This window comes from Nicotiana sylvestris, chromosome 2 (genome assembly GCF_000393655.2).
Source record: "Nicotiana sylvestris chromosome 2, ASM39365v2, whole genome shotgun sequence".
Lineage (NCBI taxonomy): Eukaryota > Viridiplantae > Streptophyta > Magnoliopsida > Solanales > Solanaceae > Nicotiana > Nicotiana sylvestris.
The window spans coordinates 211,965,648-211,993,387 of NC_091058.1; the positions used below are offsets into that span (position 1 = coordinate 211,965,648).

At 36.4% G+C, this 27,740-nt stretch overlaps 2 protein-coding genes across 3 annotated transcripts; both read right to left on the minus strand.

Annotated features, from left to right (window-relative positions):
- Positions 1–10,275: 10,275 nt before the first annotated feature.
- On the minus strand, positions 10,276–20,437 carry LOC104210687 (uncharacterized). 2 transcript variants are annotated; one of them, XM_009759634.2, is made up of 14 exons: positions 20,320–20,437; positions 18,435–18,725; positions 16,995–17,169; positions 16,459–16,542; positions 16,135–16,376; positions 15,402–15,618; positions 14,840–14,919; positions 14,284–14,368; positions 13,976–14,107; positions 13,750–13,863; positions 13,221–13,268; positions 12,773–12,857; positions 11,772–11,828; positions 10,276–10,780 (listed from the first exon to the last, which is right to left on the minus strand). In XM_009759634.2, the coding sequence occupies exons 2-14, from the start codon at positions 18,629–18,631 to the stop codon at positions 10,749–10,751; spliced, it is 1,548 nt and encodes a 515-aa protein (XP_009757936.1). In that variant the 5' UTR covers positions 18,632–18,725; positions 20,320–20,437; the 3' UTR covers positions 10,276–10,748. The 2 variants fall into 2 exon arrangements, with proteins under 2 accessions (XP_009757936.1, XP_009757937.1); XM_009759635.2 differs by having other exon boundaries at positions 10,558–10,780; positions 20,312–20,391.
- A 3,752-nt stretch (positions 20,438–24,189) lies between these two features.
- Positions 24,190–27,565, minus strand: LOC104210686 (uncharacterized protein At1g03900). Its single transcript, XM_009759633.2, has 3 exons — positions 26,942–27,565; positions 25,308–25,568; positions 24,190–24,655 (listed from the first exon to the last, which is right to left on the minus strand). The coding sequence occupies exons 1-3, from the start codon at positions 27,431–27,433 to the stop codon at positions 24,587–24,589; spliced, it is 822 nt and encodes a 273-aa protein (XP_009757935.1). The 5' UTR covers positions 27,434–27,565; the 3' UTR covers positions 24,190–24,586.
- Between the last annotated feature and the right edge of the window lie 175 nt (positions 27,566–27,740).

The window sequence follows — 27,740 nt, forward strand, 5'->3', positions numbered from 1 at the left end:
ACACACTTCCCAAGGTTTGAGACTGGGGTCGAGTTTCACCCTCGAGTTTTGTTGAGGCTCGGTCTCGGGGTAGTCTATATCAACGGCTATATTAGAGGTGAGAAAGTCTGTCAGGCTAGACCAAGGCTAGTCTGAACCCGCATCATGACATCAACCAGGTGTCCCATCCCCCTTCTTTTCTTTGTAATCAATGTTTGTTGTACTATGGTGGGGTTCCCCTCCTATATAAAGAGGATCCTTGCCACTTTGTAACTCTCTGTTGTTGCTCTCATTTCTCTACACGAAATATACAAGAAATATTTCATTTTGCTCTCTAACATATTCTCTTGATATTATTGCCTTCAATTATTATCTTCATATTTATTCATCATTTATTGCCTGTCATTGGCCATAAAGGGCCTCCATTAATTTTATTACAACTATTAGTCACATAGCAACTGCCTTCGATAGCTCGTAATCGAGCCTCGGGATCGACCTTGAGGCCCAGAATCGACAAGCCCGAGGCCCAGGATAACTAGCCTATCAGTTTGATTATAGCTCTCTCCTTTACTTTACTTTGCATTTAAGTCTCACATATCTAGCATCAACTGCTTAACAAACTAGCATAAAAATATATCACATATTTTTAGAGTTCCATCAACAAATTTAATTGTTATTACCATTTTCACGATAAACACATTCCTATTGGATTCACACGAACCCATAATCAACACCTTAGATCCGCCCATGCAGTGGTTTGCAAGCTTGCATATAAAGTAATAAACTTAAGTTCTATACGCTACATAGCAAAACAAAAAAGAAGAAGTTATATCAGCAAAAGTACGATTTAAACCAAATCACTATTTGATGAACATTTATGTAATGATATAAGAAAAAAACTTATATATTGTGATTGAACAAAACTTAACTTTAAGTTGTAAATTCTCTGAGGTATTTTAGTTGTAACATCGACACTAATGAGCTATTTTATAATCTGAGAAAAGAAAAGTAGTCAAAATAGTTGTTACGTGACGCCTTCATGAGATTCCTTGGAATGGCGACGTAAGGCTAAACAACTGATGTCAATGCAGTTACTATCCGTCAGCTAAGGTCCCCTTTGTATGCTAGATGAGATTGTTAGTACTGTACGGAAAAACCAATGTCAAGAGCAATTGAGAAAAAATAATTAAGAATGAAAGCTTGATTGCATTAGTGAAAGTTATTATAGAAAGGCTACTTGGTGTCGACGGGAGAGACACCAGTACTGAGAATTGTTTGCTTGCTTGATTGTTTGATTGCTTGATCCCCCTAATAATGCTTAAAGAAATAAACCAAAGTTACAAGACTTGAACTAACTAAGCTAGAGAGATACAATGGAAGTACATGAAATAAAACTACTCTATATTTATAATGAAAAAGACTTAATTTTCTACAAGATAGAAACAGGTTCATTGGCAGCAACCTTGTCTTTGGCATCAGGGTCTGCGCGCATGGCGCTGTTGAAATCTGCCTACGGTTGGGCACAGGCGATTGGCATCACGGTCTACATGCACGGCATTGTCTGCACGCGCAACGTTGTCTGTGCACGCTGGCGAGGACTATCGGTGGGGCGACATAGCCACATACGCGCTTGTCACTTAGCACAACCAAGACCACGTGGCCGTCCATGACGCTAGGCATTGAGAGGCTTACTAGGAAGCCATGAGGCGTGTCCAAGGGGTCATAGGGAATGGCTGGAAAGCCGCCCATAACGTTCTCCCCCACTTGAGTTGGCGACATCGTCGACGCCTTACTTGCAAGATAATCATCAATTAGGCTCTTATAGGATTTGACGTTTGTTACCCTCTCCCAAGTATTCCCCTCTACATCACAGTCCTGCCATTTCACCAAGAACTCTTAGTGATCTTTCCTTGAGGCGTGAATCACTCGATCATAGAGAATAGCTTCAGCAAGCCTTTTTCCGGTTGAATTAGGGCCTCGAATACTGGATATTGTGAGTTGGCTCCGTTTAGGATCCTCCATGTCTTCCCAAAAAGGTTTCAAAAGGCTGACATGGAAGACGGGATGGATTTTCCATGAGGCTGGGGTATCCACCCGGTATGCAACTTTCCCAATGCGTCTTTCAATGGATAAGTGTCCAATTTATTTTTGCAATAGGAGAGAGTCATGGACCCCCAAAAACAAGTACCATTTTGGGATTTTGACTATCACTTTGTCTCCTACTTGGCATTCAACAAAGTGACGATTTTGATCGGCATGCCTCTTCATCCGCTTTTGGGCTTTGACAAAATAGCTCCAAATTATCTCCAAATTTTGCTTCCATTCTTTTGAGAAGCTAGTAGCTCGAGGAGATTTTGACATGTTTGGTGCGTTCACAGTGTATGGGAGTAGCGGTTGCTATCCGGTAACAATTTCAAAAGCGTTTTTGTTGGTACTAGAGCTCTTTTGTGAATTCAAACACAGTTGAGAAGCATCCAAAAGCCTCACCCAATTCTTCTGTGATTCAATTAAAAAGTAGCAGAGATATTCCTCTAGCATGCAAATAAACCACTCAGTTTGTCCATCATATTGCGGATGAAAACTTGAGCTGTGACTCAATTTTGACCCGAGGCACTTAAAGAGTTGAGTATAAAAATTGCTAGTGAAGCGTGAGTCGCGATCATTAATGATGTCTTTAGGCATGCCCCAATATTTGAAGACATGAGAGAAAAAGAGTCGAGTTGTATCTTCTGCTGATATATATTGTGGGGCTGCTATAAATGTAACATAGTTGGAAAACTGATCCACTACAACCAAGATAGTTGTGAGATCTCTGACCTTGGGCAATCCATGATGAAATCCAGGGAAACGCTTTCCCAAGGTCTCTTTGGGATAGGTAGTGGTTTGAAGAGTCCCGCTTATGCCAAGCGGTCCGACTTGTCCTCCTGACATACTAGACAAGTCTTCACATACTGAGCGACATCATCAGCCATTCGAGGCTAATAATATGCACGACGAAGTAATGCCATGGTGCATTCTTCATCGAGATGGCCGACCCACAAAGTATCATGGCATTCCGACAGAAGACTCCTTCGCAAGTCTCCTCCTTTTGGGACATAAAGTTAGTTCCCTTTCACTTTCAGAAGCCATCTTCCATGTAGAACTGGCGATTCTTGACTTGTCTTACCAAATCAACCAAATATTGTGCATAAGGATCCTTGGTGAGTAGATCATGTATCTGATCTTTTATGGTGGTGGCTACTTCGCTCCCCTTAGGGTGGTGAGTAGGCACACCGATGCTAGATCAACTCTCTAACTGAGCGTATCAGCACCATGATTATTCTTCCCACTTGGGTACTCCAGGTTGAAGTGAAATTTTGCTAGGAATTCTTGCCACCTGGCATGTCGACCATTCAGCTTTGGTTGGGTCATGAAATGGCTAACAACTATATTGTCTGTCTTGACCATGAACGTGGTTCCCAACATATAGTGCCTCAAAAGGCGAAAGCAATAGATGAAAACCAATAATTCTTTCTTGTGGGTGACATAGTTTCGTTTTGCATCCTTCAACTTTCGGCTCTCGTACGCCACTGGATGCCCTTCTTGTAGCAAGACTCTACCTAGGGCATAGTTTGAGGCATCCGTTTTTACCTCGAACGGCTTGGCCAAATCAAGGAGGGCCAAGACGGGGCTATTAAACATAGCCACTTTTAATGCGTTGAAGACCTTCGCTCGCCTGGTTCCCCAATCCCAAAATGTGACCTTCTTTAGAAGTTCGGTCAATGGCATTGCAATGAGGGAGTAATTTTTCACAAATTGCCGATAGAAGTTGCATAGGCCAAGGAACGCCCTCAAGGCATGGATATCCTTAGGCGGAGGCTAATCTGTGATAACCTGAATCTTCTGTTGGTCCATCTTGATCCGCCCTTCTTCGATGACATGTCCGAGGAAGTCAATATGTTTTTGAGCAAAGGAGCACTTGGATAGCTTCACATATAGTTCATGCTCCCGCAATCGGGCTAGGACCTTCCGTAAATGCTCCAGGTGTTATTCCAGTGTTTTGCTATATACCACAATATCGTCCAAGTAGACCACCACAAATTCCTCAATGTACTCTCAGAAGACTTGGTTCATCAGGGTGCAAAATATGGTTGGAGCGTTAGTCAAGCCGAATCTTACCACCACATGTCTCGCCCCTGTTTTCCCAAATCTTCCCACCACATGTGGAGTGCCAATGGAATCTCAGTCATAACCTTCACCGGTATATTCTGAACCGTGCTCATTCTGCACATTTAGATTAAGGTGATTCGGTTAAAACATGTGAGTTTTTTTTTAAAAAAGAAGAAAATACAATTGATCAAAAAGTTATTTTCTGCAAAAAAATCAAATTAAAACAAATCATGGCTACTTTTGCAAATACGACCCTTCAGCACTTCAGAAGGGAAGATTTTAGGACTGTGTTTGCCAGGTGGCTAAAAATTGACAAAGGAACCGTTGGTGGCTATTCTTGCAAAAAGGGCTTTCCGGCGTCCTGTCGGGACATTTCTGGCTATTTGCACAAAACGGCATCACCTAACTTTATTTATGACAAAAATGACAACATTTCATATTTTGCTTATTTTTTGCAAAAGCGGGGCTGAACCTGATGAGGGTTGTCTACGTATATCACATCCCATGAGAATCAAACCCGCGTAGTTCGGTCAGTTTAGACATAATTGAAAAATATGACTTATTTCGAAATGACTTTTTTCTCCTTTTTTTTCAAAATTTCGGCAGAGTTTCGGGATACTTGAACACCAAGTTTTTCAGAAACGGGTGATTTTCTCTCTCTCATCTCAATTTTGTTTTTTCTTGACTTTTCTTCCCTATTCTAGAAACCGGTCAACATGCAAACCGAAGCAAATAAATGTACAAGTAGCACGTAAGATGCATCAGGGTGGTCTTTTAATTTTTGGGTCATCTGTCCTAGACGGACCCAACCCCTGTATTGAGTCCCCAAAGTCAAATGCACATAATGCAAACAAGCGTTCCTACTAGGGATCCGATATGAGGCTATGATTTTCTAGGTTTAAAACCTGGATGTATTGTTCTAGACCTGGCTTACCCGTGCGTACAACTCAAGACGATGGGGGCACCGTACCGATAACCAAAAGGCTATCCGGCTTTGTAACTGATTCGAACCTCGTTCTAAATTAGGGTATGACTAACAGAAAAGAAGTCACGCCAGCGTACACTTCCCAGAAAATTTACAACATGTTCATTTTATTATTGTTTAAAGTTGTGGTCGGGTCACATGAAATGTGCACCTGAATTTGGAAAATTATGTATCATAACTATATCACGGGAACCGTACCCATAGTCACGATAGTTTATTAGTATGCGCCTAAAGCAAATTACGATGTTCAGATTTTCCTAAGTTAGTTTGATTGTTGTAAAAGTTCATGGAAGTGTATGAGAATATAAGAATTTTAACTACTTTGGGGTAATCTAGCGTTAATTGTTATAGGCTTGAAAGGAAATGGGAAATGGGCCAACTGACCATTTGCAAAACTCGCGATTTTCAGAAGACTGGACCTGGCAAGCGTATTTCAGCAAGGAAAAGAGATCACCAGGCATACATTGTCCCAGCCCAAACTTGGTTCGCACAGGAGTAAGATCAGAGAACTAATGCGTTCAAATTTTCTGAGTTAAATATACTAATATAATTTCTAGCACCCTATTACATGAATTTCAAAAAAATAAACTCATAATTGAGGCCACGTTACTGGGCTTAATAATCAGGCCCAGCCACCTGGGCCCAGACTTGTTTAGGTCATGTCCCCAATTGGGCCAATATACAAGTCTGGCCCTAAATAGAATCACAAAGGTAGAAGACTGGGCTTTAATGTCTAGCCCATAGCCTAACTCCCTCAACATCAGATCATTATTACAATCACAACAGTGATGAAAATTACTACTGATTTTTCTAACATTAATTACAACAAGTGAGTTCAAAACCCATTTAATTACAATAAATAAACAAGGCCTTCAAACTCAGAAATTACATTACAGTCCTAAACATGTATAGTTTTCTACATGTGTAACCTCTAAACTATAACTTGTTAATAAGCTTCTTGGAACAATCTTTGGCTTTGGGTTTACAAATTTGACCAATCGATAGTCAAATCCATGAACATTATAGAGCTGGAAAAATCCTAAATTCATTAAAAGGACATAGGAACAGAAGTTAACAGAGGCAACTCTAATTTTTAAGTTTTTATCAACAAATGCATTCAAGAAGAGCCTAAATCAGTGTATTTGATTTAACAACTTCACATTAAGATAAGTGAATAAAATTGCACATTAGCATAGTTAATGAGCTAACATAGTATATATTTCAACTTAGAATCATGCAAAACATATCAGACATAATGGAAATGGACAGCTTCAGTATTATAGGCATCAAGAACACATGAAATAAAACCATAAACACACTATTAACATGCTTATTTTTTTTCCATGTTCAAAAAGGTTATAGGGAGGTAATCTCGCATACCTTCTATGAGAGATAGTAAACGCCAAACAAAAGGCAGAAAACCAGAAATGAATTCAGCAAATCAAGCAGGTACATCAACAATGAATGATCCCAGAATAAGTTTCAAAGTTCAACCCAAAGTCATCTTCAAGAAGAAGCAGAAATGAAGAGAAAACAGAACTTCTTACAGATTTTTTTGAACTAGATTTTGCTTCTCTGCCAAAAATGCCAAAGAAGAAAAAACGCAGTAGCTTTTCTGTATATTTTCAGATAAATCCTAGGGTGAAAGGCTGATAGATATCTGTGAGTGAGTGAGTAAGGGCCTATTCCTTTTATAGAGTGCACAAAGATAGCATAAAAAGGAATATTCTACCGTAGAATTCTGAAATGTCAGATAGTACATCATCTTTTAATAGTTATTTGTCCTTTTTCTGCCCAATTTCAGCATTTTCATGCTAAAAATGGGGACAACTGTCCAATGCTAGAACATTCTGATATTTTCCTCATTTTAAACTCCCAATTTTATCCTTTTAAGTTCTGCTTATTGCAACTTTAACCAATTTGACCTAATTTCTGATTACAAACCCCTTATGGAATCTCATAGAACCATCTAGGTGATTCTAACATTAAATTCCCTAAATTGTTTTCAATTGTACCCCTGAACACTTTGTTACTATCTTCATTCTTTAAACTATTCAAACAACTGAATTAAGGCACCCTAGGTAAAACAATCCTAATTTAAGATCTAAACCAATAATTGAACAAGACGTTTTATCTAATTAAACCTACAAACAAAAATTGAATTCAAAACAGCAACAATAGCAGAAAAACAGTAATAAAATGCAGAACAAGAATAATAATGTAATAAAACCTAATAATTAATCCTAATTAATCCAAATTTGATGCAATTAAACAAGATATGTAATTAAACTAACTTACAGATAATTAAACTAATTTTCTTTAATCACACAGTTCAGCATGTCCGAACAATTTTCAGAATTAACCTAATAGTGAATTCAACACGCTAATTAATCTAAACACACGGTCAAACACATGGACAATCAGAGAAAAATAGAAAGAAAAGAGGGAGAAAGAACGAAAGTATACCTAGCTGGCCTAAGAGGAGCCCTACAAATTCGAGAAGCTTCGAGATAGATCGAAAATAATGTTAGTCAATCGTTCTTGCTGAGAACAACCAACTAACATAGGTTTCAATCCAAGTCGAGTCTTGTAACGCAAACGAAAAACAGAAAAAATCGGAAAGAGGTTGGACTAGGGTTTCTGTGCTTTTTAGATCTAGGTTTTGAGCGATTTGGTGAGGAATTTGGGGAAACTGAGGGTGGATTAGTGAAGAGGATATGCTGGAGGTTATGTGGTATGAATTTGGGGTAGTTTGGAGGTGGTCCGCCGCTGTAGCGCGATTTTCGGGCGGCGGAATACGGCGAAGACGGTGGGGGTTCAAGGACGGCTAGGGTTAGTTGTTTGAGAGAGATGAGAGACAGAAATGAGAGGGGGGGGGGCTTTGGGGGCTGGTCTCTTTCGGACATATTTAAGGTTTTAAGGTATAGGGTTCTCAGCCATTGGATCTGCAATGATCAACGCCTGAGATGGCTTAGGATTAAAACGAGGTTGTTTGGATTAGTGGAAATTGGACCGGGTATGTGAAGTATTGGGCTTGGGTGAAGTTGAGTAAAAATAGCATTTGGGCCACCAAATTTTGCTTTGGGTGGCCCAAAATCAGAACCAAATTGTTTCTTCCCCATTTTCCTTTTTCTTTGTTTTTTTCCTTTTCTTTTCTTTAATTTTAAACACCTAACTAAATTAATTAAAGTCCTAAATTAAATCTTAAATTACTCTCATCTATAAAATCAGACTAATTATCTATTTATAAAATTAATTAATCCTAAATTGATGAAGGAAAAATTACTAATCTAATATTAAAAGCTAAAAATGTAAAATGAACAATTTTTTTTTGTGATTTTCATTTTAATCAAGCAATTAATTAACCATTTAATCCTAAAATACAAACACAAAACCTAATATGCAATGCATGAAATTTTTGACGTTTTTGTGGTATTTTTCATGTTTTTAACAAAATTAAATGTTCACAGAAGTACAAACAATTAATAAAATCCTACAAAAATCCTATGAAATTAAAAACAATTTAGAAAAATCTATTTTCTTTAATTTTTGTAGGAGTATTTCTAGTAGGGCAAAAATCACATGCTCACGAAACCTTCCATGAACGTGAAGAGTTTGTCTTTGTCCCCCATATCCCGTATGTTCAGCATGAGCATGGAGAATTCCCGCACGTAATCCCGCACTAACTTGGTCTAGCGGAGCTCCCGTAGTTTCCTCCGTGCATTGTATTCAACATTTTCGGGGAAGAACTGAAGGCGTATGGCTGCCTTTAGTTCTGCCCATGTCTTAAGAGCATCTTCACCAACTTTAATGACTTCGTATTTCACCCCCCCCCCCAGAGTTTAGCATCACCCTGAAGATATGACAACAGTTGCTACCTTTTTTGTTTTTTCTAACTCCCCCACGGCATCGAAGTACTGTTCGATGTCGAAGATAAAGTTCTCCACTTCTTTGTCATTCCAAGCTCCACTGTATGGCTTTGGCTCAGGAATTTTCAGTTTTTGTAGCACAGAGGCTAGATTCACAGCACCCTTGATTTGGTTTTCGCCTCCCCGAAGTAAGCATTGTTGTGCAACATTGACAACATTGAGTTGGCCTATCAAGTTGTCTATGATTTGCTGCATGGCAGTCACCTAGTCTGCCTCTTATTCCCTATAGTCTAAATTCTCGGTGCGCTCCTGTTGGAGGCCCTCAAATTTACCAAAAATTTTGGCTGCCTCCGCGGCTGCCGTTTGCCGGTCCCCTTCAAAGTCGCGACTGATGTTCGCAATGTCACCTTCAGCATGGTCGTCCAACCTTTGTACTAGGTTGGTTCTTAGATCGGGCACAGTATCCACAATGGGCTGTAATACGTCAATCGTCTCTTCAAGAGCCGCGATGCGATCCCTATTTATGATTCACCATGGTCAGAAATAGTGGTAACGACAATGTGTTCCCTTGTCCGATGTCGAGCCTAGGCTCTGATACCAATTGTTATGTGGCTCCTTCCTGAGATTCCTTGGAAGGCGAGGTAAGGCTAAGCAACCGATGTCAGTGCAGTTACTATTCGCCAACTGAGGTCTCTTCCGTACGCTAGACGAGATTGTTAGTGTCGTATGAGAAAACCAATGTCAATAGCAATTGAGAAAACAAAATTGAGAATGAAAGCTTAATTGTATTAATGAAAGCTATTACATAAGGGGTACGCGGTGTCGAAGAGGAGGGACACCAGTATAGAGAAATGTTTGTTTGCCTGATTGTTTGATCTCCCCTAATAATGCTTAAAAAATAAACCAAAGTTTTGTGAAACCGTTTATTTGATCTATTTTACCAATCTCTTGGTCATTGCAATATAAACTACGCAGGTGTTTGGACATAAAAATTAGTATATTTTTTTTAAAAAAAAATAGTATTTGGAGTTGAGGTGAAAAATGGTATTGTAATTTGAAATTATATTTGGACATGCATTTCACTTGAAAAATATTGCAGTTTTGTGAGTGGGGCAAAAAAAATCCCGAAAAATTGAAAAAGTGTTTAAAACCACTTTTTGGTTTTTCAAAAACTCATTTTCAAAAAATCTCCAAAAACTTATAAAATTTCATGGACAAACACATTTTTTTAAATCGAAAAAAGAAAGAAAAAAAATATATGGACAAAAGGGTCATAAAATTCACTTCACTGAATTATGTGCCTAATAATGTAATTGCAAATCTTTGCATGTAATTATTGTTCAATAAACACCAATATTATTCTTGTCTATAACAATAACACTTACATCTTTGAAGAAAACAATGAAAAACTAGGATTTGAATGTCATGTTCTGCATGTTGCACTCTGATTTTGAAACTAAATGCAAAAAGAATATAAGTTACAAATTAAAAAAGCTGATTATTACATATAAATCTTGTATCAAACAAGTTAATCAATGGGTGAAAAAGAGGACTTTGTCCAAAATATACAACCTATTTCTCTCAACATATTTCCATTCTGTAAATAGTTATTCCAGAACTAATAGTAGTCACTAACCTACTGCCAAAACTTGTGTCAACTCATGCTAATGAGCAGATTCAAGGAGCTCGCGCAACTTTTTTCTGCTTCTCAGAAACTTGCATGTTGCTGAGGCAAGCGATTCAAAAAGCTCCCTTATTTTTTATCATTAGTTGTCTTCGGACGTTTCTGACTCGTCTCCTGTTGAAAGACAAATATTCAACAGATAACAAATGTGTTTCACATTTGGTGTTATACAGAGGAAAAAGATAATGAAAGTCGAGTTGCCAAACTAAAATTAAGTGGTTAAAGACGGGACGTATAGTACAATGCGGGCCTCAGAGGGGAGGTGACTAATACAGATCGTCGGGTGTCAAGCACAAGATAGCATGCATCTAGTGGCGAGGCCAAGGGATTCAAAAAATGCAAGAATGTCACACCTAGTATTCAAACTTGCGATCTAAAGCAATTTTTGAACAGTCTTTCTCGTTACACTAAAAGCTTCCCTTGTCTAAATGGAGTTCACCAATCTATAAAACAACAACTACCAGTGGCGGAGCCACATGTATTCAAGGCCTTCGCTGGAAAATTACACGGTGTAGCTAGATGAAAAATTCCTCTTTATGTATATATATATATATATATATTATATTGACTCCCCTCTTCTTCTGGAGTTTACTTCTTACATATTTTGACCTCCCTTAGTGAAAAATCCTAGGTCCACAACTAACAACTACATCTTAGTCCCAAACAAGTTGGGATCGGCTATATGAATCCTCATTGACCATGTTTCTCCATTTAAATCATGTCATCATCATACTAATTCACCAATTTATATATATATATATTAAAAAAATTGCTTTTACCCTATTTTGCACAACATAATTTTTTGACGAAAGGGATTTAATTGAACCCCCTTTGGACCACGTAATTGCGCCCTTGCACGTAACCTATTTTAATTGTGTAATGTTACTGTGCACAATATCTAACTCGCAAGAATCGTGAAGTGACAACGTCAAGGCATATTACAGTTGCAGCAGTTGTAACATGGATCATAGGACTCATTAGACAGACAACTTTCTTTATATATTCCAGAGCATAAAATCTGACGTAGGAGAAGAGAAAGAACTCCAAAAAGAATCAAGTAATAACATTGCTTTCATAATAAGCAGATGAGATAGATAAGTATTACCAAACAGTGATTTGATTGTCGGCTTCTTAGGCTTGGTATTTGTCTTCTTCAGTTCAACTGTTAAAACAAAAAAGAGACATCAAAGGCAATGAGTTCAGAGATCAATGACCGTAAATGTCAGTCAAAGCTTATTAAGGGGTTATCTGCTAAAAACTACGGTAGAGTTGTTTATGAATGTCTTCGCGGTGGACTTGATTTTACCAAAGATGATGAGAACGTGAACTCACAACCATTTATGTGTTAGAGAGATCGTTTCTTATTTTGTGCTGAAGCAATTTATAAAGCACAGGATGAAACAGGTGAAATCAAAGGGCATTATGAATGCTACTGCAGATACATGCGAAGAAATGATCAAAAGAGCTGTATTTGCTAGATAATTGGGCATTCCGATCGTAATGCATGACTATTTAACGGGGAGGATTCACCACAAGACTAGCTTGGCTCATTATTGCCGAGATAATGGCCTACTTCTTCACATCCACCGTACAATGCATGCAGTTATTGATAGACAGAAGAATCGTGGATAAAGGGATATATAAACATGTCAACATCTAGAGATTAACGTACACAACACCCGAAAAAGAAATAAAAGAAGACAGAAGTAAGGCAACCAATTGTGTCCTTTCTGCTCGTGATGTCCGAGACTTTTGAGGAATCTCAGATATATCCATTTATTGCAAAGATATGGCGTCATTGAATGAAGGACAACCGCTATGGACATATTTATGTTCAAACAACTAGCATCATTTTGAAACAAAGTACACTAAATCCCTCAATGTTTTAGTACTCAAAGACTTCAGCTTTAATCTACGTACTTTAGGCTTGGCTGGAAGGTACTGGCAAAAGAAAGAATAAAAGCAGAAAATAGCTACAAGAGGAAATTAATAAATGAGGTTGGACTATTCAAATATTGGGACATTAAGATTGATATTTTTCCGCTTTTGTAATAGTATTATGACCGATTGAAAATGCGTATAGAGAGGGACAGATAGAGGAAGTACCCATTCCAGGAACTTGATAATCATTCACGACTTTGAAATTTTTGTACGTGTATCCGACAAAGTTGATGTCCTTAGACGAGAGCATCTGCATGCAGGGTAAGAATAGGATAGATAGGTCATACAAGAAACTGCAGAAACCCAAATTATACAAAGTATGAAACGAACAACAATAGGAAAAAACAAAGACTTAGAACGCAAAAGAAAACTGATCAAATATAAGAACAAGAACAAGTTCCAAATGCATAATGTGAACAACTCATTCTGAAACTTCAGTAAGCAGTTATGTATGTATGCATGGTTATGACAAACACTTTTTTAAAACAATGTCATGTTCATCACTGTGCCCGATGTAATATGTTGTGTACATGTCCAAAAATTACCAAATTTGCTACTAGGTAAGTGAATGAAAAATCAAACTACAAGCCCATACGATTATGAGAGTGAATACCTTTCTCCACGGACCAGATCTCGATCCACTCTGAGAATGAGATTCAGACTGCAGAGCCAACGAAAAGATTTCAAAAGCCAGTAAAATATTTAAAAATAATAATTTAAGAGAAAAGGGATATTCCAACCAACAAAGGTTGTGGTGGAGTGGTAGGTACTCCTTCATCCTTAACCAAATGTCTCGGGTTCGAGGCCCGAGTATGGGATCGCTTTTGTTTGGGAGCGTTTTACCGCCAATGTGCGACTTGAAACTGGATTTAGCCTGGCCTTAATGCGAGTATCGAACACCGGACGGGAAACCAAATAAAAAACAAGGGAATTCCATCGGGGCTTTGGTCTATTGGTAAGAGTGCAGCGTGTGATGTGCAGGTTAGGCGCAGTAACGGGTTTGAAATTTGCCACAGACAAAATCCTACTATTTAAGTGGAGAAGGGTAGAGGCCCATCATCCACTGAGTTCCGAATGGTGCGCTACAGGCCACCGCGGATTTCCCGGTTATAAAAAAAAAGAGGGGACAGGGATGGAGATACCTCCTCAAACTTCTCAAAATTTTGGGTGTCCAACTCATCATTGACTTCAGGAATGAAGGCAGCTTCCATTTGATAGATTCTATCCCAATCTATCCCTTTAAACCACGAGTGGACCTGAGATGAAAAGAAAATAGAGGGAAAAAAAAATAAAAAATCACCGGGTTACGGTTGCAGTTAAGCCCTAGAACTGATACAGGAACATATCATAGGACACACCATACAACACCTTTATTTCATCTGCGCCATTGGAACCAAGTCTCTCAGTGACATTACAAAGAAGTTTGCTTATAATATCTTTCGCTTCTGGAGATAGCTTTGCTTCTTCAGGAAACTTTAAATGATTTTTCCAGTTTACTATCTGCATGTACAAAAGGTAAATGCCTGAGATGATAAAATTCTGTGGGAGCTTTCATTTAGTATTTTGTGAAAGGAGAAACTGTTTGAAGAATCAGTAGAATTTATTAGGGCATCCAGAAAGCCGAAAAGGAAGGGAAAAAAAGGAAGGAATGTATACAGGTAGTCATAATTGATCACCTTCCTACAAGTTGACATGGGATCATCAGAATAGAAAGGCGGATAACCGACAAGCATTTCATACATAATAGCACCGAGCGACCACCTGCAGAATAAAACCAAATTTACACCAAATTGATGCGGAAAGGAGAAACATATAAAGCGTATCAACTAGAATCCACCCTCCCTTCAGAGGTGGAGTCATGATTTGAAGTTTATGGGTTCGAGATTCTAGTCCTTTTAAGTTATTAGGTTCTAAATTACTAATTTATACATATTCAGTAAATTTTTTAAGACAAATACAGAGTTAAGAACAAAACTACTGGGTTCGCCGAACCCCTATGTTGTATCCTAGCTCCGCCCCCGCCTCCCTTGAAATGAAAACGTAAAGGAAATAGAAAATGAAAAAAAGACGAGATGGAAGAATAGGGGTGGGGCAGAGCAGGGCAAGAACCACTTGAAATTGCACAATGGAGTTACTCCTTTAAAAGACATACGATCAATGTTTCCCCAAATTTACGAAAACCAAAAAATGTGCATTCAAACGCCTCATTATGTAATACAGAAGTGTACTAACCAGTCACATTCCATTCCATAACCTTTCTTCAGCAGGACTTCAGGAGCAATATAGTCTGGTGTACCCACTGTGGAGTACGCCTGGATTTCCCAAACACGGACAATCAAATAAACAAGGAGAAAACTTCAATAAACACTCATAAAAATCACATATAGAATGTTGCTTCTAAGGTCAACAATTAAATAGTACATGATACTCCCTCCGTCCCAATTTATATGACGGTGTTTGACTGGGCATGGAGTTTAAGAAAGAAAGGAAGACTTTTGAAGCTTGTGGTCTAAAATGAGCCATAGATATTTGTATGGCTATAAATCATCTCATTAAGGATAAAATGGGCATTTAAAAGTTAAATTGTTACTAAATATAGAAAGGTATCATTTTTTTTGGGACCGACTAAAAAGGAAAAAGTGTCACATAAATTGGGACGGAGGGAGTAGTAATGATTGTTTCATCTTCATTATCAACCAGGGAATGACTTAATGAAGTAGAGTCCCCTAAATATTATAAGAAGTGGGAAAAGAAGTACGATGAATGGGAATACCCACATGGTAAAGAAACTTACAAGCATCCTCCTATTTTTTTGCCAGTGTTCTAGCTGCTCTTGCTGAGTGCGTTTAGGAGCGGGAGGGCTATCACTCCTGGAACCTCCGTTGGCACTATCACCGGCTGAGAAATCCTTCTCTTCCAGGGTACTACAGTCTAATGGCTTACATAATCCAAAATCTGATAGTTTTAAATGACCATATCTATCGAGTAGCAGGTTATCAGGCTTAATGTCTCTGCAACAAATAAAAGGTGGCTGCACAAAGTTAGAGTGTTTAGTTGTGTTATCAAAGACGAAAAGCGCAAAAAAACTTTATGGTCCATTGGGGCTTTAAGCGCAAAAAAACTTTATGGTCCATTGGGGCTTTAAGCGCAAAGCACATATAAATTGTGGGCTTTAATGAAGAAAGGTGCAAATGGAGAAAAAGAACATATATGTCCAAGACTAATAATTTTGAGAATGAATCAAAGAAATTGAAGGGAAAAAAATACGATAAAGCGAAATATCAATTGTTTAATGTCGTATCTTCATGATTACGCTCACTGGCAAGGAAAAGTACGCCTTAGAGCCTTGATGACAACGCTGAAGCGCCCATTAAGCGAGGCGAAGCGCTCAACATGTTTTGTGCCTCGCTTCAGGGATTAAGCGCACTTTAAGCGCGCCTTTAACAACATTATGTTTAAAGAAGTCCAGAGCCAATATAAAAAAAGATCATAACAAACTACATCGCTGTATCAAATCAAGTCACAACCTATGTATGTAGTTATGTTTATGGATAGATTCAATTGCCAAAACAGTCTCTGCAACATAAAATCTAGCTTCATCTTCGGTTAATATATCCTTCCTCATGAGAAGTGTCATCATATCTCCACCAGGTAGATATTCCATAACAAGATACAGATAGTTGTCATCTTGGAAAGAATAATACAGTTTGACGATGCAATCACTGTCAACCTCCGCAAGAAGATTTCTTTCAGCTTTCACATGCTCAACCTAAAATACGAAAAGCTAAGGACCAGTAAAAATATAGTTGTCAAATCAATTGTAGCATTTTGATGACCATAATCATATGTACCTGTCCTCTACGAAGCATTTCTGATTTCTTAAGCTTCTTCATTGCATATACCTGACCAGTTGTTTTCTCCCTACAAATTCTGACCTGTAATAACGGAGAAACCAATCATGCGATTGGCTTTTTTTCGACAAAGAACTAGCTTTAAGTACCATTAAAAATTATGAAATTAACAGCATAATTAACCTATGAATATTAATACCGCAAACCACAAATATACCTCGAGCGATAGAGATAACTGCAGGAAAATAGTACCATAAACCACAAATATAGATTACATTGTCATAAAATATCAGTTACAAACTAATTTCTGGATACTGATGCCGTAAAATATTCACACGATTCACCACTGAGGAGCAATAAAATGCAATTCATCATCTATATTTTCTCACAGCATTGAGAAATAAGGAACCATAAATTATACTATTTACATAAGAAATTTTAACTTCCAAATACAGAGAAAAGGCAAAAAGAAAGGCTGTGGAGAACAGAACAGAATAAATGAAGAGGAACATAGTTGTTTCTGATAGAAACATTACCTCTCCAAAAGCACCCTTTCCAATCATCGTTAATAACTCAAAATCATCAGCTCCCATTTTATGCCTTTGGAGTCGCATGTATTCAGTTTCCTTCTTTTCTAAAAATTTCAGTAGGTTATTTTGATCTTCCTCAGAGACATCGGCATCTGCCAACTTCTTTTCTAGTAAAATTCGCCTGCAAGATAATAAAAGAGAAAAAAGGAAATGGATAGAATTTAAAGCATTATAGATGCCAGAAAAGTTCAGAAATATCAAGTTATTATTCTTAAACAAAACAAAACAAAACAGTAAAATAAGAAAGAGCGAAAAGGAAATGGGATGACTATCGTGTAATAACAACTTTTAAAACAACGAGATCAGGTTAATATGGATCTACGTTTTTTCCATATGTTGTTTTTATTGGTTTCACACAACTCCGTATAGAGACGAGAAATTATGCTCAATACTTTACTAGCATTGTTAAATAATTAGCATCACAAAGCAAAAAAAGAAGGGTGAAATCTGAAGCAAAAAATTATTTTACGGGGATGTCGAAGGTACGGCTTAAGCACCCCCACCAGGTAGAATAGTTGTGATATCCCCATCAAGATCTAACTCTAAGAGGATGCTATTCATTTCTTCTTTACACTGCTGCTCGCTTTGGAGCCAATAGAAAGTATTCCAGCCTCTCACCAACCACCAGATCCAACTTACTTACTTCGTCAATCATAAGCAGGTTTTACAAAAAGAAAAGAATTGCATAATGCCCGTTTGGAGGGTCTGGGCATACAAGATTGGCCAAATGTTGTTTTACATGTTCTCCTTTTCTCTTTAATCAGCTCAAATTCTCACAAGATTAAGCAAGTATAGAAGGTATTACTGCTACTGAAATCATAATTCAGCCAGTAGCGGAGCCAGAATTTTACTAAGGGGGTATCAGAATTTAAAGAAGCAAACACACGAAGAAGTAAAGGGGATTCAACACATAGTATATATACATTAAAAGAAATAACATATTGAAACAATGTACTTTTCCGGCGAAAGGGTGTCAACTGACACCCCTTGGAGCCATGCGGCTCCGCCACTGAATTCAGCATACCGATTGAACTCCATCTATGGAGGAACATGTCTCTAATGAAACCAAGGAACAAAGTAATGTTGCACGAAGAACTAGTAGGTCTAGTAACAAGGAAAGTCACAAGGAAATAACGAAACTAGCATCTATGTCGTACCGCTCCCTTCTCTCCTGCCTCTACTGGGCATACAAAATGGGCCAAATGTCGTTTTAAATGTTCTCCTTTGAATTTTTAATCAGCTCAAATGGTCGCAGGATTAAGCAAGTATGGAAAGCATTAGTACTACTACTGAAATCATAGTTCAGCATACCGATTGAACCTCTTCGTCTATGGAGGAACTAAGTCTAGTAACAAGGAAATAAAGAAATTAGCATGTACGTCGTACCGCTCCCTTCTCTCCTGCAAATTTTTCATCTGCTCTCTGTAATGTTTCTCAATGTATTGCTTTGCTGCAGCGACTCTCTGCTTTGTTATATTGGAAGCCTCTTCAGCTGACGCCGGCTTGTCATCTTCTCTTCCACTTGCCATTGAATCCTTCTTTGTTGACGCCAATTTTTGGAACCAACCTCTTGCTGAATCCATTCACATATCCTCAGCACATGAAGCAAAGCATAAAGAATCCTCAAACCACACACTCATTGTAGTCCGACTTATACTCATACCCAAAGGTTGAAACCTATTAACAAAACATAAAGGCATCAATTAAATGCAGAACATATCAAAGCCATCTGCTTTAGACAATACCATTAGTTAAATCTACGTTTTGTTTCGTTTTCCACTGAAATCAAGATTTCATTTTGAACCAACATAATTACCAGAAACACATATAGGACTCACTCCAACGCAGAAAATACCAAAGTCATCTCCTTTTAACAATGACAGTAGTTAAATCCAAGTTTTGTTTGGTTTTCCACCAAAATCAAGATTTCAATTTTAAACCATCATAATTACCAAAAACACATATAGGAATCACTTCAATGCAAAACAAATAAAGTAATCTGTTTTTGACATTAATACTAGTTAAATCCAAGTTTTGTTTCGTTTTCCACTGAAATCAAGATTTCATTTTGAACCAACATAATTACCAAAATCATATATAGGAATCACTTCAATGCAGAAAATACCAAACTCATCTCCTTTTAACAATTACAGTAGTTAAATCCAACGCTAAAGTTGTCTCCGTGTGACCTATAGGTCACGGGTTCGAGCCATGGAAGCAGTCTCTAATATTTGCATTAGGTTAGGCTGTCTACATCACACCCTTGGGATGCGGCCCTTCTCCGGACAATATGCAAACGCGGGATGCCTTGTGCACCGGGCTTCCCTTTTAGTAGTTAAATCCAACTTTTCTTTGGTTTTCCGCCAAAATTAAGATTTCATTTTGAACCATCACAATTACCAAAAACACACATAGGAATCAATTCAATGCAGAACATATCAAAGTCATTTGTTGCTACTGTTAAAAAATGGATCTTGGGTCTAACTCAACCCCAAAATTTAGCTTGCTCAAAACCATACAAGGAGACAACTCATTTCATCAACCAATGTGGTAAAATCTAACAGCTCCTTTTATTTGGTTTTCCACCAAAATCATGATATTACCAAAAATAGAATAATGAGCAATAATAAGGGCCCATTTGGCCATAAAAAAATCACTTTTTCAGAATCAGTGTTTAGCCATGAAAATTCAGATTTACTTGAAGTTGAATTTCGGATTTTTTTCGGAAATTTGACAAACTCCAAAAAACCGTTTTTCAAATTTTTCACTTCAAATCACTCATAAAATTTCAAATGCAGTTCCAAATTGTATTCATGTCCAAACACTAATTTTCAAATACCATTTTCACATTTTTTTTTTTTTTTTACTTTTTTCCCCAGAATTTCACAATTCTTATGTCCAAACGCCCACTAAGTCTTTTCTCATAAAGATGTATAAAATATGATTATTAAAGTAGCAGATCCAATCCAATCATGAGTACTGATGCAATTTTCTACAAAGATCAAAACTTTATTTCAAATTAAAACAAACCCAACAAGGAAATAAAGAATCTTGAAAAACTCACATTCATTTATGATGATTTCTTGAAACTATGAGCACATGCAAATTTGGCAAACTCCCATATTAACATTTATTTCACACATCAAAACAAATGAAGAATTCATGTAAGATAAATTGCATAATAAACTTGCCCACATGATTTTAATAAAATCAAATTCAAAAGAATATGAAAAAAAAAACACCCAAAAAATAATAATACAGACCCACTTACTGAAAAATCTTGGTGAAGGAGAAGATGAGATTAACAGTAATCAGATTGCGGAAAAAGGGTGTACAATTATATATATATAATGAATATGGACAAATAGTGAGAGAGATATGAAGGTGAATAAAATCTTTGTGTTATGTAAATATTTTTATTTTAATTTTTTTGTGTTTTTTACGTGGAAGTTAAAAATGGGAAAGAAGAAGAAGAGACAGTTAAGCGGCAGTTTCGCTGGTTAGAATTGACTATTGGATCAGCTTCCTCCGCTACCTTTTTTGTTGTGTTTTTTAACCAACTATTATATTATTTTAATTTAATATAGTAGTAAGTTATTTGCTTTATTAAATTACTAAATTTAGTTTATTACATATAGTTACATGTGATTACAGGGTTTGTTTATTTAATAGTATAAAACAACTTTATATTATAAGTGTATTGAAGTTAAACTTGTTTTACAACTTGCACGTACTCCAATTAATTCGTAAATAATGATAATTAAATCCACGAGCGTGGAACTGAGTCATTTCCCCAATAATTAAGCACAAAATGAAGAATCTTTTGGTAGATTTTGGCAAACTAAAAATCTTATGAGAAAATATTCTACCACTGTCAAAATTTTGTAAATTATTGCATACGTTAGATAACAATCTAATATTTTGGGAGCAAACTGATAATTATATGAGTAAATATTTTAGGAATAGTAATTAATAATTTTCCAAAGATTATTTGTACGGCTTTTTAAAATATAGACAAAATCTAAACAATAATCTAAAAAGGGGACATTTATATAAATCAATCAAATCCGAATTTGTCAAGTAAATAAAATTTAATATCAGATAATTAAAAAAATATGTTCCACGTTTTGTCGTTCCATCTTGACCAACTTATTGTCTCATGGATGTGAACATGGGAGCAACAAATCATGTGTAAGTTGACAGGTAATATTTTATCCATTTGCTTTTAATACCTTAAACAATTACAGATGTTTTTCATGTTGTCTTCTTTGAACAATGCCCAGTTGTCTATATTTTAATATTTAAACTTAGTACATGTTTGGACATAAGAATTATAGTATAAAATTTCAAAAGAAAAAGTAAAAAAAAAAATCAAGTTAAAATGGTATTTAAAAATAGAAAATTAGAGGTGTGTTTGGACATGAATATAATTTTTGGTTGTTTTTGAAGTTTTGTGAGTGATCTGAGCGAAAATTTTGAAAAACAGCTTTTTGGAGTTCTTCAAATTTTCGAAAAATTCCAAAATTCATTTTCAAGTGAAAATTAAAAAATTTATGACCAAACACTGATTTCGAAAAAAAGCGAAAAATTCTTATATCCAAACGGGCTCTTATTAATTTGAAAATTTTATATGTCCAAGATCAATCTTGATATGATTTCAGAGGTTTATTTAGACCATGCGCAAAAGAATAGGCATACGGTAAATAACCTATTCACAATCAATATATATATATATATATATATATATATTAAAGCCAAATGTCTTATATTTATTGATTTGGTATAAAATTGGAGTCTGACTAAATTTGTATCCGCAGTCAGCAAGTCCTATATTGAGGGTAAAATGTTATCTAACAAAGACAACTTTATAGCATGACTCGAACTTAAAACCTTTAGTTAAGGATGAAAGAGTATTTACCAATCAATTCACAACGTGTGTTAGTCAAACTAACTCAATATATGATCAATTATCTTACTCAATTGCCTCATAATAGCCCATACAAGACTAGTGGTAATCATGGTTCATGGACATGATCGGAAATCATACAGAGGATTCAACCAACCTTAATTAGATTAGTTGATAATTAGAACAAAAAAAATCAAAAAACGCCAAAATTGTTCGTCATAAATTGATTAGTTTTACGTTAGTTGTCAACCTAACAAAATAACACTTTATACATACTTGAGAGTTGAAACCAATAATGTGAGCAAACTCATGCAGTCAGAATGTTGCTCCAAACTTAACATTTTTTAATAATTGATTTGGCTCGTGAAATCTATTTTTAAGTACTAGTAAATAGGGGTGTACAAAAGAAACCGACAAACCGCACTAACCCGATAATCCGAGTCAAATCGAGAAAAAAATCCGACTATGGTTTGGTTTGGTGTTGGAAAAAAAAACCCGACCATAATTGATTTGGTTTGGTTTTAACTAAAGAAAGTCAAACCGAACCAAACAAACCCGACATTACATATATAGAAATTTTAGATATATTTAATATATAAATATACTTATTGTGATGTAATTTATAAATATTTCTTAAAAAATTTCATAATTTTATCTTTTAAGATATTATTTCAAGATTGGACTTAGAACTTTTGAATGTTCCAATAAGTTTTATAGCCATTAACATTAGTAAATTAAATAATGCTAACAAAAGCCCAAACCAAAATCAAATCAATACTAATGCTAACAAAAGACATTGAATTCAATACTATGAACGGGGAATGTATTGAATATCTATTTTTTTTTTGTAATAATTTAGATAAAAATGCATAACCTATTTTTATTTTTTCTTTAGCGTTTAGTCATGTAATTAATACTCCCTTATTAGTCTACTTATTTTAGCATGACTTAGTACTTTTAGATTATGTTTATTTTTATTATGGCTTTTTAATTAGCAATATTTATATTACATAATTTTATTGCCTTTATTGTTGAATATTTTAAGATAATGCCATGACACATCTCATATTTTGTATTATTTTCTTGGAAAATACTTTATATAGTTGTATCTTACTAGGATTAAAGAAATATTTTGAGCACAATTTATATGTTTTGTCTATGAAGATTTTACCGGGAAAAAAACCCCGAGAAAATCCGAAATAACCCGAAAACCCGAGAAAAATCAAAAGTGAAAAACCCGAGTTTTATTGGTTTGGTTTGGTCTTTAGATTTAATAATCCGACACAATTGATTTGATTTGGTAATTGTAAAATCCGAACCAACCCGACCTATATACACCCTTACCAGTAAACATAGGGTTTTATAACAACACTTGAAACATATCACATGACAACTTGACCTTAAGGAATCATGAGGTTCATTTTACCGTTAATAACCGATGTGAATTTTTTTGGTTCTCCACCGGGCGCTCGATATTCGCATTGGGCTTTTGACTAATCCGAATTCACGTAAGACTCATTAAAAGGATGGAGGAAAAGAATTTCAAATCCAAAACTTAAACTTCAGACCTCTCGTTAAGGATGGCGGGATCCAATGCATCCCACAATCATTACAAAGGCGTATCCAAGTTGAGGGATATGGGTTCACGTGAACCCATACTCTTCCTAAACCATGTAAAATAATGTTATATTTCTTCAAAATTACTTAAATATATGTGTGAGAACCCATGCTCAAAGACTATTATGGTGCAATTATTATTGGATGCATCTCTACAAGTGAAATTGGCAGTTCAAATCCCACTCTGAACGATCTTGTTTTCGGCACGAAGTATATATGTGTGAAAATTACTAAAATTCAAAAAGAATATAATTTTGAACCTATAATTTTAAAAAGTATAGTGGGTCATGATAAGAGACTAAAGTTAAACCAGTCAAATACAAATTCTAGATCCACCACTTCACAATAGTGCAACACATTCTCTTGAAATCCTGGATCAGCTTATGAATCATTAGTGTCATAAAACAAGTGATTCATTCCCTACATCACACCACCCGTGACTCCCCTATCAGAATAAAGGTAACAAGAGCTCTGAAGCCTGAGTCGAATTCTCCTCAAATCAAATTAAATCCAACATTTGTGTACTTGACAGAAAACAAACTTGAGCACTTTAGTCACATCTATACGACTATGATTGCAAAAGATGACAGCTTACTTCAGCCAAAACACTTTGGACAATTTTGCAAAATAAAATATTTTCTTTATTAGATGTAGAACAAAAGTACAATTCAAACAGGTTAAGCAAGTTTAAAATTAAATACACTCCATCACAATTTATCTTCCAAGGAACTGAGGAAACACACATGAAATTTTTCTTTCATTCTCTTAATGTGGGAAGCCTTGGCTCAACAGTTAGAGTTGCCGCCGTAAGACCACGAGATAACCTCTAGCAAAAATGCAAGGTAAGGTTTGTACAATAGACCAAATATGGTCCAACCCTTCCCTGAGCCTCGTGCAGGGCGGAAGCTTAGTGCACCGATCTGTCCTTTTAGTTTGGATATATAGTTTTCTATCCTAGTATAACAGCAAGCATATATCTTACTATCTCAGCCATATTAAACATACGCTTAAAATCTCAAAATGCTGCCCATCCAGCTGCTGTGGTTTTACTTGATCCAGATCCAGCGGCTGAAGGAAGGCTCCTCTGCGAACACAGATAAGTGAATTCTACAATTAAAATGTTGCTCATTTACAGATCAAAGAATTGCTCATGATGCAGTTGTAGCAAATAATTGAAGAATATGTATCCCATAAATCACCAAAGTTTAGATAAATCAAAAGAGTTGAGCTTAAAGAAAGAAGTGAGGATTCATATCACGGACCCCAACTTTGTTTGGGACTGAGGCGTAATTGTTGTTATTAGATAAATCAAAACTGACACATGCCAAAGCTATTGAATTCAAACCCATGTAAACCAATCATCAGCTAAGATGCATAGTTTCTCTTTCTTGAATAGATCAACATGATTTACACCTACAGCTCAACAACTTCTCTCAGAAACTAGCACTGCAAACCAGTAACTGATCTTTTATTTCAAGCCTTCCATATCTAATGAGTTGTCTTCAATATTTGCAAAACAATTATCATCTAGATTAGAGTAGATAGTAATAATAAAACAAAGTAGACAAGCAATTCCAAAAGTCTCCCACATGTTTTGGCTGATCACGGTAAATATGAGCAATTATCCATTGGCCAAAGGGGCATTAACAAAGGATTTCTGGAGTGGACTTACGGTTTAGCAATATGCAGAGAGCTACATAAGTAGGAAGTGTTATAAAAGGCACGAAGTGAAATACCTGAAGTTGAGAGAGATTGGATAATGGATCAATGGATTGCCTTGAGCTTTCCTTTGGCCCCTTGAGTGCAATACGGGGAGAGCTAGAAGTCTTCTGCGAAATAGCCAGATCATTTGGCGGGGGTGGAAGAGGAGACCTGATCTTGTTAGCTCCACTAGGGGGTGGCGCAATGACAATGCTCTTGGACTGAACAGCGGCGGAAAGCATGCCAGTTCCACTAGATGGTTTGTTCTTCACATTTATCCGGATAGTTTCACCTTCCTAGGAACCAAACTACCCAGAGTTACTCATTTAGGTGAATAACTGAGTAACTGACTGCATTCGAGGACAACCCACTATGACACAAGAATAGAGTGAAATAATCACCAACTATAAATCACTTTTAAATGGTATAGAAACCATGATGTAGACAAGGCTCAATTAATGCAAGTCATACAGAAAATGGAGTAATTTGCATACAAAGAAAACCAACTCACTGGAACAAATTTCCAGTAGATATTCAAACGATGTCATATTTAACATGTACTTACGACAAGGCACTCAATATCCAATAAGCTGAATAAGATTGGTTAAGAATCCAATCAACCCGAGTGATTTGAAGCTCCCAGACTCTAACTCATAGCATACTTTTAATCTCTTATGAAGTAATTCAACAAGTGCGTATTGAAGCATATATCCAATTTAAAATGTAAACCACATATTTTTAACAGGAGGGCTAGTTCTTTTCAATCACCACCACCCTCTCCTCCAAGAAAACATTTCAAAAAAACAAGCAATCAACAACATATCAATCATAAATTAGATGGGATTAGCTATATGAATTTTCTGTATCTATTCCACTCTATTCAAGTTTAAAAAATGGAAAAAAAAAAAAGGAACTTTTGCACTCATAGGATTCATATCCTCTTTTCCGTTTTGATGACTGTTTACTCAGAATCATATATTCCTTCAACTTCAACCTAAGCTGCATATATTTCATAATGTATCTAGTCAAAGTCACGCTGCAACCTTAACATTCAGTCAAATTTAGCTTAGTAAAAATAATCACAATTTAGTTTCTGCAGACGCACCATAACCAGATGCAAACTAAGGCCCTAACACTACTCAGTTAACTGCCAGGGAAACATGAAGTCGTTATCATGGACGAATCTACAAACTCAACCTCACAAGATGGATCCAGGATTTGAACTTTATGGTTTTGAGTTCAGCATTTTACCAAAACTCATTTGATTTACTGGGTTCCAGAATCAATTATTTGTACTCATTTAGTGAACTTTTTAACAAGCCAATTTGTTGGGTTCAGATGAATCCATAACTTACCCTCTACATCTGGCCATGACATTTAATATCCTAAAATAATAAAAAATAATATCTGCAGGCTGCACTGCATGAATGGCTTAAGCTCCTATTAAGCACAATCAAAGAATTTAAGTCGTATACACCGAAGTATAATGAACTTTTTTACATCAATGTTACTTAACAGTTATAACAAGTTACAGATTAGCAACCAATGCTATTAAAATACAGTTACATGTAATAAGTGTCTGATTGTGCAAATATTTTTTACACTGTCCGTGCACAAAAGTAAACTCATAATTAAAACGTCTAATTCATCATTAAGCAAAATGCAGTACCTTTAATCGATGATTAACAGCAGGATGAATATCAATATGTCCATCACCACTAGCTTCATCATCACCATCATACTTCTCGCTCTCTCTCTTCACGTACTTCTCATGATCCGACAACGCCACATTGAAATCAAATGCCTCATTCCTTTCCCCAAACCCTAATCCTACGAACGCGTGCTTCCCCCTGCCGTCCTCGACCTTCAACACGAAGTACCTCGACGAATCGAGCACCGATTCCACCGAATTCTCCCTCTGTCCAGGCGGCACGAAACAAGCAGCGAACAGATCGCCAGAATTCGGATCCTCTAATCGGATCTCGCACCGGTCTTTACAGGACACGACCCGGAGCCGACCCGACCAGATCTTATCAGTTTGAAGCCACTCACCGCATTTGTACCCGCCGCTTGTTGGACGTGGAGGGATTTTGTATACATTTACTTCACGCACTACTAAGAGCGTGTGCTCCAACGATTCCTCTTCGTCTTCAAACGACATCGTTTTCGTGAACAATGTGGAATTCAAGCTTGAAGTGAAAGAAGAAAGAGATTTGAAAATATATAGAAAAGAAAAGGTGGGAAATGGTGAAGAAAAGACGTGGATTCTAAGCGTGTTAAGGATGTTGAAATGTCAACTACAAAAGGTGGCAACACACTATTTGAAAATGTATATGTTTTGAAAAGGTAAAGTTGGCAAGAATAATAAGATAATCTTATCCTAAATAATCAACTTACCGAACTTTAACCATTAATCATAAATTTAGCAAAATTAGTCAAACATATATAAAAATTAAAAACCTAAATAA

Bases quoted from the DNA above. Each gene is read 5' to 3' on its own strand.
- LOC104210687 (XM_009759634.2), bottom strand. From the start codon at position 18,631: ATGGATTCAGCAAGAGGTTGGTTCCAAAAATTGGCGTCAACAAAGAAG. The intron at 16,543-16,994 runs GTAATGTTTCTA...CCGTTATTACAG, and splicing joins GAAAGGGTGCTTTTGGAGAG to GTCAGAATTTGTAGGGAGAA. The intron at 13,269-13,749 runs GTATCTCCATCC...TTGGCTCTGCAG, and splicing joins ATTTTGAGAAGTTTGAGGAG to TCTGAATCTCATTCTCAGAG.
- LOC104210686 (XM_009759633.2), bottom strand. From the start codon at position 27,433: ATGTCGTTTGAAGACGAAGAGGAATCGTTGGAGCACACGCTCTTAGTA. The intron at 25,569-26,941 runs GTACTGCATTTT...TTTGGTTCCTAG, and splicing joins CTGTTAATCATCGATTAAAG to GAAGGTGAAACTATCCGGAT. The intron at 24,656-25,307 runs GTATTTCACTTC...CTGTGTTCGCAG, and splicing joins CCAATCTCTCTCAACTTCAG to AGGAGCCTTCCTTCAGCCGC.